Below are 12,496 nucleotides of genomic sequence, written 5' to 3'. Positions count from 1 at the left end.
TAATTAGCTGAAATTTCTGTCTCCATGGAGGGGTACTACTGTCGAGGACATTCTCTGTTGGGTGAGCCATTTCTGGCACCCTACTTGTATTCAGAAACTGCATAATAATAAAACCCTCATATTTGTTGCATCGGTTTTCCCTGTTGATTTGGGGTAGCATCGGATATGCTCTAGCCACGAAAATTGGTGGAGAGGCTAAAGCACATGAGATCTCCAAGACCCAGAAATGGTTCGGGCGGAATCTAACCAATTTGGAAGATATTAAAATAATTAATATTTTTAATGGAGTCCCCAAGTATAAACTTAGGGAAAATAAAATATTAATGTGAATTAATATAAAACTGAGTTAGAATGGTCCAAAAGTCCTGGATCAAGCCAGATCTAATCATAGCCGTTGATTTGGGACTTAATTTCGGCCGCTGAATTGTCAATGAGAAAAGTATAAGAGGAGGCTTGAGGGTCACTTGGAGAACACACCGAGTTGATCAAGAATTTGATTTTCTGGGGCTAGGCTTGCTGAGGAAATCGAAGGAGTGATCAGAGTTGTAGCTGAGGGGCAGTGAATGTAGTAACAGAGAGGTAGAGATAGTATCGGGAGCATCAACATAGAAGCCAGGAGAGGGTTGACGCAGAGCCAAATAGAGGTCACGCAGAAGCAGCTAGAGGCCACGCAGAGGCAGCCAGGAGCTGTGCAGAGCCTGAGGAGGTCCAGCGTGGGAGACGCAAAGGCTCCAGAGGCTGACCCAGAGCCCAGAGAGGCTGACGCTGGGCCTGAGAGGCTAATGCGGGGCAAACGCTGGGCCAAAGAGGCTGACGCAGAGCCTAGAGGTTGACGCTGGGAGATTTCGTGGGGCAGATTGGGGCTGAAATCTGTGTTTGACTGAGAAGTACTACTGCCGAGGTCATTCTATGTTGGGTGAGCCATTTCTGGCACCCAGATTGTATTCTGAAATTGCTTAATAATAAAACCCTCAGATAGCTGCACCGGTTTTCCCGAATTGGGTTTTTCCGGGGACATTAGTCCAAAAATAACGGTGTCACTTGTGTGCTTGTTTTTCCTTTAGTTGATGATCTGTATGTGTTGAGACTGTACTTGTATTTATTTTCAATATTTACATGGTAAATAACTTGTTAATTAACAGAACAAGTAGGAAGAAATAAATCAGAAATTACAGGAAGGATTTCTAACGGATAGACTTAGAAATTCCAAAATTCGCGCATTGGGTTTTTCCGAGGATGATTGTCCAAAAATAACGGTCTCCCTTGTGTGTTTGTTTCAGTTATTTCAGTTGCTGATCTGTATATGAGTTAAGGCTGCATTTGTGTTTACTTTCAGTATTTATATTTATAAATAACTTGTTAATGAAAAGAACAAGTAGGAGAAAATAAACCAGATAATGCAATAGGGATTTCTAACATGTCATACTTAGAAATTTCAACAACTTCCAATTACTCTGCAGGTCCCTTCTCCCTCCTTGAATGTGAAATCAACGTTTGCTGGATTGGCAATGCTAATTGGATTGAGCTTTCATATCAAATCGGCTTTATATTCACTACAACTTATTCTTTCATATATTTGTCACATGAAATAACATAAGCCTTAGATGTGCCAGTTGGGACTTATTTAACTTTGATCCCCTCCCACATTATAGTTTGTCTTTTGATTGTCATGTAAATGTCGCCTTCTTTGGATTTGCACTGTGGCCTTGTGCTAGCCTGAGAAGCAGCAATTGAATATGAGAATTATATTGCAAGAATCTAACTTGTACACAATTATATTTAGAAATGCAGTAACTCTAATTCTCCTTTCCAGTTACATACACAAATTTTTTTAGACAACTTAAGACCACACGATGAGTTCTCAATTGAACATCATGAAATAAGTTATGTCATTAACTTGAATAGCCAACTATCAAATCCATAAGCCTAATAGACAGTCAAAGTAGTTAGAAAAACAACCTTGCAATAATGAATATTCAGTTTAGTCAAACCTAAAAATGGCAATTTAAAAATTGTGTTCTTTAGTATGTCACCAAGTAAAACCTTCCACTCAAGCAACGTAGTATGAAAAGGTAACTTTTTACGCATGCGAAAAATGTTTCTTAATAAATATGTTAGGCTTTAGCCACTGCAGAATGCTTTGTTGATGAAAGGGCTGACAAATTTCTGTAATGTTTCTTTGCAGGGTGGAATGAATCTCCATGACCTAAATCCCTGTTTCTTGCCTGTGCCCAGACATGTCTGCCAGATATCCCCAGTCACTAATTATGATTTTTGTTCTTCAGTTGTACGGCTTGTTATATCCTCGCCTGTGGTATGTTTTTAAAATTTACCCAGTTGCATTTTCTTTGCAGTATATATTAAATACCAGATATATGTCAAGTATTTGCCAATGTTTATTGATATGTTGGTTGCAGATGCTCTGCCCCAAATTATATTTGTCCTTTTATGTTATCATCATTCAGATATATTTCCAACTTTAGCTGTTAGCAACTCAGCAAGAGTTTAATTCTCAAAAGCAAAAGATAATTTGTTATATTTAACACTATTCTGCATTGATGTATTGTTACGAACAAAGTTTGTATACACAGTAGAATACTAAGAAGATCTGGTATATGTAAATATCCAGTTCTGCATCTTACATGTGGTTGCCCTGATGTGAGCAAAGACCTTTTGTTTGACATTTGGTTATCTTGCTCTAAAGTCATTATGATTGTTAAAGAAGCACTATGAGCCAATGGTTCTTAGCTCAGGTGGTTGGGATTGTGGCTTGCTACCTCACCGACCCAGGTTCAAGTCTCCGGAGGCATGTTGTAGCCTTTATTGATTAGGCTCGAGATGTAGGCGGCCCCAGGGAGTTTTCACTCCATCCGTGGTCAATACGGGACGTCTCGGCTCTTGCTTAGTCATTGGGTCTTTCTTGTTATTAAAAGAAAGTTCTATAACGTTTTTCCATCCACTGATCCAGCTTACACATAAGTATTAGATATTCATGCAAACATGTGCATGGGGCATGTTTGAAAGAGGGGGTGTGCAGGGGGCTGAAAAATATCAGTGGGCCTCAGAATCATGTAAGGTGCAATACATCAGCTAGGTCCATTGCTGTTCTATAGTAGTAAATTAGCTAATAAAGGTAGCCTCTAAGTGGCTTGAAATTGTAGGCATTCAAAGGCCCTGCCTACCTTTATGGACTACTATAAAAATCTGTTGTTAAATAATGCCTGACTCAACTCTGGTTAAGATTTCCTTGCAATGGGCCTTGTAGAACAACCAGGTTAGTGTTAAAGTCTGTCAGGGAGAATATAGTATCCATTATTACTGAATGTAATTTGGAGTTAGTCTTTGTAGTGCACTTGTAGAATGTTCTCGAGTATTCAAATTGATTCTTAATCTAAAGGCTGGTGAGGTTAGATTTACACGTGATCCTGCTAACCATCATTTTCTAGTTTTACTTTCTTATGGTGAGAAATGAATGCATGTTTCAGCATTGGTAAATTTTTTAATTGAAATTGATTTGATATATATATATATATATATATATATATAGAGAGAGAGAGAGAGAGAGAGAGAGAGAGAGAGAGAGATTTCTGACTAGGCTGAGCCTAGGTTGGGGCCAGCCCATTTATTGGATGTATGAAGAATGATCAACCCACAGTGGGATGCTATCACCAGGATTGTGTAAAGCTTGGTTGAGCATGGATGCCCCTTGGGATAGTTTAATTTCCCCAAAGTGGCTTCCATCCTCAACTCCTCCCCATGAAGTTTGAACTTGAGACTTGGTGGGGACTAAACCCTAAAAGTTATGTATAAACATTAGCTTTTGAAGTTGATTAGTGAGCACTATATGGATTTTGATGAATGCACATTTCAATTCTTGTGAATTAGATTCAATGAGATGTAAATGATGATGTCTTTTTTTTTTTTTTAATTGGTTCAGCCGGTGAGACATGTCTAGGGTGATTGAACTTTTGATCACTTGGATGCACAAGGGTTTGCCGACATGCTTTTTGCCAATTGTGCTACCACCCGCAGACGATGTAAATGATGATGTTTTTTTTCAAAGATCTCTTCTAATTAATGTGTTAGCCCACTTACTAGCAATAATAATAAGGCTCCTGGTTACCGAGGCATCTTGTTGACTTGATTTAGGTGTTATATTTTTACCTTGTTCAGCTTCAACAGTTTTCTCCACAGTGCTAGGATGTTGGAGGATTCACTAATACTAAAGGGGGGGGGTTATTAATTTTTCTTAGGGCTATATTGTTCTTTATTTTAGATAATTGCGTTCCATCTTTTATACTTTGAATTGACCCCACAACATCATAATATCATCTCATCATTAGCAATTATATAGAAAGAAGTTAAGAACAATATCATCAACAATGCAGCGGAACATAAAGAAACAATAGAAGAAAAACAGACACACATAGAGACACCAGGATTGGTCGGAGACTAGGGCAAAACCCCACAAGGGGGAAAACCTTTTCAAATTCTTCTTCTTATCAGATTGTGATAAAATGTTTAGCAAAGAGAGAGTGCAATAATCCAATTCTTCAGTCGCAAAACTATCCAGCATAACAAACTAAACAATATCCAAAAGATGAGCCCAACAAGACTACTATTAAAATCATTATTCACAAGCTTGTGATCAATTGTCGACATCTACAATCAACTGTTAGAATTTGTGGTCACCTGTCAAAAGAAACCCTAGTTCTTGGCTGCACACAACGAATGATCATTCATGCGGCTGAAGCGTTCTAACCGCACAGACATGTTTAGAAATCTAGGGTAGCTAGATTAGGGTGATTTCTCTTTACTTTGATAACTGCTTGTGATGTTCTTTTACTTAACTTGATGTACTTGTAATTAACTTCTTCTTCACTTGATTATTATTGTGTTTTTATCATCAAACAACTACCAAACTACGAAGATCAAAAGAACAAGAGGACACAAGATATAGGCTACTAGCCAAGGCCAAAACCTCCTCCTTGAGGGGAAAACTCACACGAATTCTTCTCTTCTTATAAAATCTTCAAATGATGAATTCCAAGACCTTAGACTTGCTACCACTCAAACTAGCAGGGGACCTAAAGGGGGGTTCCTAAGAGGGCAACAGTGGAGACTTAGCCCACTGTCACCACAACTAAGTCTCCCTGTTCTTTACAGACTTTCACTGATGGGAGGAGTCCCGATAGTGTAGGAATCACTTTGTAAAGTAGATGCCAAAGGATAGGCGAGAAGTGACCTTGAAAACCCTTTCCCAAGGATGGAATGAAAAATGGAACTTGCTTGCTTTTTAAGCAAGGGGCTTGGTCCACCAAGGGTAAAGGGTGAGGATTGGAGGGTTGAGGGAGAAAGAATAAGCTTATAAAGGAGTTTCTCAATCCCTATAATCTTCGGAAACATGGACTCCCAAATGGGCTTTGAGTCTTGACAAATAGTCTTAGTTGAGAAGTGGGACCACACGGGGTGAAGTGGACACATCCCAAATTCGGAGATGGAATGTAGCAACCAATGATGTTCCTATCTTGGACAAGGTGAGGGGAAAGGACCAAACAAGAATATTCACTTCAAAAGGTTGAATTGATCTTCTTAGTGTCTAGCCTTGGGGATGCTTAGGCAAAATTTGGTCCTAGAGCTAGGGCTAGAGATTCCAAAAGATTCCACCATTAGAATGGCCTCAAATTTGGAGAGGGAGGGGACCCACCAGCGTAGTAGTCTAGAGAAGATCGAAATTTTTCTTTGGGCCAATTGCTGAGAAATTGATGCCCTAGGTGACCCACTAGGGTTAGACTTGGGAAAAAAGGGGAAAAATGGTGAGAAATGTTGAAGAAAGGGTAACTAGGTTTAGTCTTCATAATGACATTGTAATTATGGTTTTTGTAAACAAGGAAATGAATTTATTATTATGCTTGCTTCATGGGTTTCATGAGCAAGAATTTTTTTGTATAGATGGCTCCCATTGAGAGCCTTAGGATTTATCTTTAAAGGTCAAGGAGTCAATATCATGAAGAACCCTTCTTGGGCATGTATCAAATGTATTTGAGTCATAAACATTATCAAATAGCTCTCCAACGACAAGCACTCTGTCCTCTTCTTATGTGAGCCTCTAAATGCACAAAGGAACTCATGTCGGCTCATAAAATGAAGACACAATAGTTCACTATCTCATGTCGGCTTATTATGGAGACGAAACTACTATATATACCCTGCTGATCTTTGCATAAGAATATGAACAGGAACTCGAATTCTCTGAATTTTTCAGATGGGTATAGGGGTCTGAAATATGCATTACAGGAGGACACAATCTCGGATGCCTCTGCACTTTCGTGGGTGATTATAGTCTCAATCTCCTCGGTGGTGACAGTCTCGGCATATCTATGATGATGATCTCGTTGCAAGGAAAGAACACATTCACTATCTTGGTATAGTTGTGATGACGAAGATCTCAGTGTTGATCGCTGTCTCGACATATTTGTGATGAAGAAGATTGAGGTGATACACTTTGCATACTCTCTAGACACTGATCATTGTCTCGGCCAGTGTTACTTGGGAGCGGGAGCGGGAGCGGGGAGCGGGAGCGGAAGCGGGAGCGGGAGCGACCATTTTCAGAAGCTCCCGGTTTGGGAGCGAATCCCGGAGCGATTTTTTAAAAATATATATATTTTTTATATTTTTTAATTTTTGATACATATATGTCAACAAAAACATGTAGAATGATGAAATAGACATAAAAAACATAAAAAAACATAAATTGATCATTGAACCATATCACATCAATCATCTAGAAATTATAATCGTCATCAACCTTAGTAAAATAATAAATTAAAATAACATTCAATTCAATAACATTTATCATCATTGATCACCAAAGTAACAAGTTGTACTTGTAAGCCAAGTTTAACCATTACAAGAAGTAATATCGAAGATATTTCTAAGTCCTAACTTCTAACTATTAACATGATATGAAATGTTAAAAATTTATAAAATGAAACATGAATAATGAGATGAAATGAAACAACTTTAGTCTTTCACAAAGCATCATATTCATAATTCACAATCATTACCAATGAGTTATAATTGCCAAGGCCCAACTTCAAACTTCAAATTTTCATTGTCACAGTGATATAATGTTTACAAAAAATATCATAATGTCATAATGATATGAAAGAGTCAAGAGTCAAGAGTCAAGGACTCAAAACTCAACACTGAACAGTTATGAAAACTAAAGTGACAAGTCTAATAGAAACTAAAAAAGACAAGTAAACTGTAAATCTACAAGTGGCCCTTGCCACGAGAGTCTCCAGGAGTATAAGTAGGTCTTGGCGGTCTTCTAGGAGTCTCCCGCCCAGACCGACGACCAGAACTAGAGCCTCCACGCGAGGGTGTCGATGGAGGTGGCGACAGCAATGGAACAAGACTCGGGCCCCGAGAACTGCTACTGGATGGTGGAGGTGGAGGTGGCATGGCTGCTGCAGCTGCTTCAGCTTCATCCCGTACAAGCTCATCTTCTAGTTCTTCCATATGTACAATGCCATCCTCCAAATTGTCGTCCTCAGGGTGATTGTCCCAAATTTTATATGTGGGATCTTCATTAGCCCGATCACAGTAATGGCTCAACAACCTCAAATTGTAGTGCACATAAACCAAGCTTTCTGCTCGGTTTTCGTTGAGCCTGTTTCTTTTCACATTATGTATATAACTGTAGGTGCTCCAACACCTCTCTGCAGAAGAAGAATTTACAACCTGTGCAAGAACTTTCAATGCCAATTTTCGCAAAAGTCCGTCGCCGCCATATGTTTCCCACCATGTGAGAGAATCAAATTTATCTTTGTCGTCCATTGCATGGAAGTTACCATACAAACCACTGCCAGTGAAGTATCTGCCTATTTCAAGGCGCACAGCTGCACATTCCTCCCTGTCAGGCACCAACTTTTCTAATGCATCCAGATATCCTTTAGTTACCTCTCGATCTAAATGGGGTTTGGTCCTAACACCACCCCCTGCTGCAGGTTTGCCCAACCAAGAATCTGAGTAGTATTTTGGCGTAAGGATATACGCCAAGCAATGTAGTGGAAGGTTAAGCCTTTTCCACCGTTCACACACACAATCGTGAATCAGATTGTACAAGTCGGGATCTCTGTTATTAACAATGTCTTTTATTTCCCCCAACATGGTATCCATTTGCTCATACACCTCGCCAATCACTGGTTTGTCTGTATCTGCAAACCGAATCATGTTATGAATTGGCTTGGTGAAATCCAATACCTGTCTCACAGTTGTCCAAAACTGCCCATCAAGAGCGGCCTCCTCCACCGTTTCAAAACCTGCAATGTCAGCTACATTTGTAGCCCTTTCCTTTAACACCTGCCAATTTGGACTTGATACCATGCTAGCTAAACCCTCTCTTACCTTCAAAAGGCGCCTGAAGGTGAGGTAATAGCTACCAAATCTAGTCCTCGCAATCTTCAGCAACTCCAATCTCGAGTGACTGCGGAAAAGGCCATGGGTATTGCTATGATTTGTAATAAATTTTATCATTTTTTTTCCTCTCTTGTACAAATCACCAATCCATTGGTATTGTTCATTTTTGTTTTTGACAATATCATGCAACAGAAGGTTCAATGTGTGAACCAAACATCCAGACCAAAATATGTTCGGGTATCTATCCTCAATAATTGCTCCCGCTGCCTTACAATTAGGAGCATTATCAGTGATGACTTGGATGACATTGTATGGGCCAATACGCTCAATTGTTTCAAGCAATGCTTCTGCAATGTTGATAGCGGTCTTGAACTTGTCTGAGTAATCATGTGCAGCTAGAAAAATGGGACCACTTCGGGACACAGCAAGAACACTTATCAATGGCTTGCCTTTTACATTTGTCCATCCATCAGATACAATGGACACCCCATTGTCAGTCCAAGAACTTGTCATTTTATTCAAAGAATGTGATATTTTTGCTTTTTCATGATCAAGGCCAACTGTTCTTGCCTTGTCATACCCAGGGCTCTTGTATCCTTTAGGGGCATCATTTATGGCAGAAACCATTTCGTGCCAATAAGGTGAGCATAGAACATTGAATGGTATCCCATTTGCATAGAGGAACCTGTAAATTTTTGAATCCACATCATTCCTACACCCCTCATCAAGGAAATCTGATATGGTTCTACGGCGTAAAGATGATGAGCCTGAGCCTCCATGTCCATATCCACTGCCTTGGGAGGATGCTGAAGGAGTTCTTTGTGAGCTTTCAAAGAAACCCCTTGATCTTTTTGCTTTGTATTGGGCGTCCTCCTCTTCCTTTATGTATTTGGCTCTATCTGCTGTTGACACCGCGTCGCAAGTTCTGATTCCTATTTGTTTCTCTCCATCCCATGCCCTTTTCCCGCAAAGGTGTCTTCTCAAACGGGTGTATGAGCCTGTGAAATCATTGTTGCAATGGGGGCAATGAAATTTAGTGGTTCCACCCCCTCTCCCTGTTTCAGGCCTGTGAACATATTTCCACAATGGAGTTTGGTCTTGTTTAGTTTTTTGACCCTCATGTTCACCCTCCACATCCTCCTCACTGGGGTTTTCACCTATTTGACTTCCTCCGGCTTCTTCATCCACCTCTTCAGTTTCAGGCCCCCTCCGTTTCCTACTCTCCACCACCATAATAACCAGAAAAGGGACCAGGAAGAGGAAAATGCCAATAAAAATCCCCAGGTCCATCGTGTTTGATGTTTGTAGGGTTTGAGTCTTGAATCTGCAAATTAATTTAGTTTATTGGGATTAATTCATTTAATTTATTAATTTAATTTAAATTAATGATCTTTAAACTCAAACAGGTAAATTAAACTAAACAAACTAACTACCTAACCAACTAAACTAACTAAATGATTAAGTTACTTACCTCTGCAAGCTTGCTCCTCGCTCCTTGGCACTTGCTCCTCGCTCCTCAGCTCTGGCTCCTTGCTCCTCAGCTCTTGCTCCTTGCTCCTTTGCTCTCAAACTCAAGCTCAATCTCATTGAAATGATTTTGTTTTGGCCCATTGGGCTTATAAACCCAAAAAAATTAGTTAATTTTTTTGTTTTTTTTCGGGTCCGCGGAATTTTTTTCCGCCGAACCGCTCCCGGAATTTTAAAATTCGCTCCCGGAGCGTTTTTTAATGCCCGGGAGCGATCAGGGAGCGATCGCTCCCCGATCGCTCCCAGGCATTAAAAAGCGCTCCGGGAGCGCGGGAGCAGTGTTCCACGGGGACGCGTCCCCCAGGGTTGGGTGCGCGCACCCCTCGCACCCCACGTACCCGGGACGGGGAGTCTCTTGGGGGTGCGTTTCCCCACGCACCCTTTTTGGGGAGTCTTGGGGAGACGCAAGGGGGTGCGTTTCCCCAGTGTGGGAGTCTAGACTCCCCACGACTCCCCAAAAAGGGTGCTTCTGGGCGTCCCCTTTTAGTGTGGGAGTCTAGACTCCCCAAAAAGGGTGCTTCTGGGCGTCCCCCTTCAGTGTGGGAGTCTAGACTCCCCAAAAAGGGTGTGCCTGGGCGTCCCACTTTAAATTTGTCTAATAAGACTTAAAAATAAAAAAATAAAAAATAAAAAATTCAAAAATCAAAACCATTAATTTTTTTTTTAACTAAAATTAAAACTAAATAACTAAAACTTAAAAGTCTGAAAAAAAAATTAAAATTAAAACTAAATAACTAAAACTTAAAAGCCTAAACCTAAAAGACATGAAAGGCAAAACTTAAAGTTAAAAGCTCACTTCATTTCAACCCAAAGTCATTTCCATTTCCACGCAATGCTGATTTGAATGAGTTATCGATCAATGTATTTGAATATTTTATTATTGATTTTTATTTTTGTTTTTCGAATCTCATGGTATGTATGAATAATAATTAATTCAATAATGAGACTTGTCACTTGAGTATGTCATATGAATGATGTATGTATTAAAATGAATGATGAGGATGGATCAATGACTCAAATTTCAATTGTCTATTTAATATTTTTATGCTTTCATTATTGAACAATGAACAATGAATATCAACTTGAATTTTATATATATATATATATATATATATATATATATATATATATATATATATACCTCGACGACTCCCCGCACCCCCGAAATTTCCCTAAAATTTGAGAGTACTCCCACACGTCCCCCCTGTGCGTCTCCCCGCACCCGCGTCTCCCCGCACCGGAGTCTTGGTGGAACATTGTGGGAGCGATCGCTCCCTCATAGACCAGGGAGCGCAAATTTTTTTACGGGAGCGCGCTCCCGAAAATCGCTCCCGTCCGGGAGCGATTTGGGGAGCGCGCTCCCGACCTGCTCCCGCCCGGAGCGCGCTTCGGGAGCGGGTTCGGAGGGGGGGGGGGGCGCTCCCCCGCATCACTGGTCTCGGCATAATTATGATCCCACAGTAATACACTCTTGGCATTCTAGACACAATCATGATCTCGGCATAATGGCAACCATGGTCGAAGTGATAATCTTAATGAAGACAAGGTCATGATGAAGATCTCAGTGCATTGATGAAGACATGGAATCAAGATCATGATGAATATCTTGATGAAGAAAAGGTCAATATAGAGACCTCGTTGACATGGTGATGATCTCAATAAAAGTGCAATAATGATCTATGTAAAGGTACAACAATGGTGTCACTGTAATGACCTCTGTGGTGCAATAATGATCTAGGTAAAGGTACAACAATGGTGTAACTGTAATGACCTCTGTGGTGCAATAATGATGACCTCGGTGAAGCAACAATGACAAAGAAGAGGATTGGTGTCTTGGTCTTGGAGTGGCCTAATAGGTCAAGGGTCATGTTCTTGGTATTCATCAATTGGAATCTCTATAAGAAGAATTTTGTGCGGGTTTTTGTCTCAAGGAGTGAGAGGTTTTGGCCTTGGCAAAAAGCCAACATCTTGTGTTCTTGTCTCTTTTGTTTTGGTAGCTATTTGATGAACTAGGAAGACACACTCTATTAATATCAAAAGAAGATTGTGCTAATAAGCAAAAGTTAAAATACCTCACAAATAGTTACCATGAAGAGAAGAATCTGATTAAGCTTGATTGCCCTAAATTCTTCAACACGATATCAGGGCTAAGCTGCTGAACTCAAAGGAAGGGCATAAAAGAGACACTCAAGTTTCAAGAAGGGCATCAAAGCATGTTTAAGGTTATCAAGAGAAAAGGATCAAGGTCTACAAGAATTAGTCTATAACAACAGTCTACAACTACCACAATAATCTCAACCTCGGATTAAATCCTTTCTATAAAAATTACTGTCTTGACAATTCAGAGTCCCTTAACTTGATTGAAGTTGATCATCTACAGCATAATACTCAGAAATAAGTCTCACTATACCACAGTCATAGTTTGTATGGACAGTGCTTGATGTGGAATGGGGGTGTCCGTTGATGCAGTTACAGTAATACTAAGTGATAGGTCTGGGTAGTCTGGGTACTCTAAGGAGATGATCATAGAAAATGACGTCAATGC

The 12,496-nt window shown here is 40.1% G+C and overlaps 1 protein-coding gene across 1 annotated transcript in view; it reads left to right on the top strand.

The window, feature by feature from the left end:
- Positions 1-12,496, top strand: part of LOC149142394 (Prolyl oligopeptidase family protein) — a 320,206-nt gene that overhangs the window by 251,944 nt on the left and 55,766 nt on the right. The window contains exon 7 of the mRNA XM_089453124.1: positions 2,186-2,314. Within this exon, the coding sequence (XP_089309250.1) occupies positions 2,186-2,314 (129 nt within the window). The remainder of the gene's footprint in view (positions 1-2,185; positions 2,315-12,496) is intronic.

The sequence above is a fragment of the Pinus tabuliformis genome, chromosome X (assembly GCF_031772625.1).
Source record: "Pinus tabuliformis cultivar Carrire ecotype Pingquan chromosome X, CPIR1, whole genome shotgun sequence".
Lineage (NCBI taxonomy): Eukaryota > Viridiplantae > Streptophyta > Pinopsida > Pinales > Pinaceae > Pinus > Pinus tabuliformis.
The sequence above is the reverse complement of the archived record's forward strand: the minus strand, read 5'-3'. Positions and strand labels throughout refer to the sequence as shown.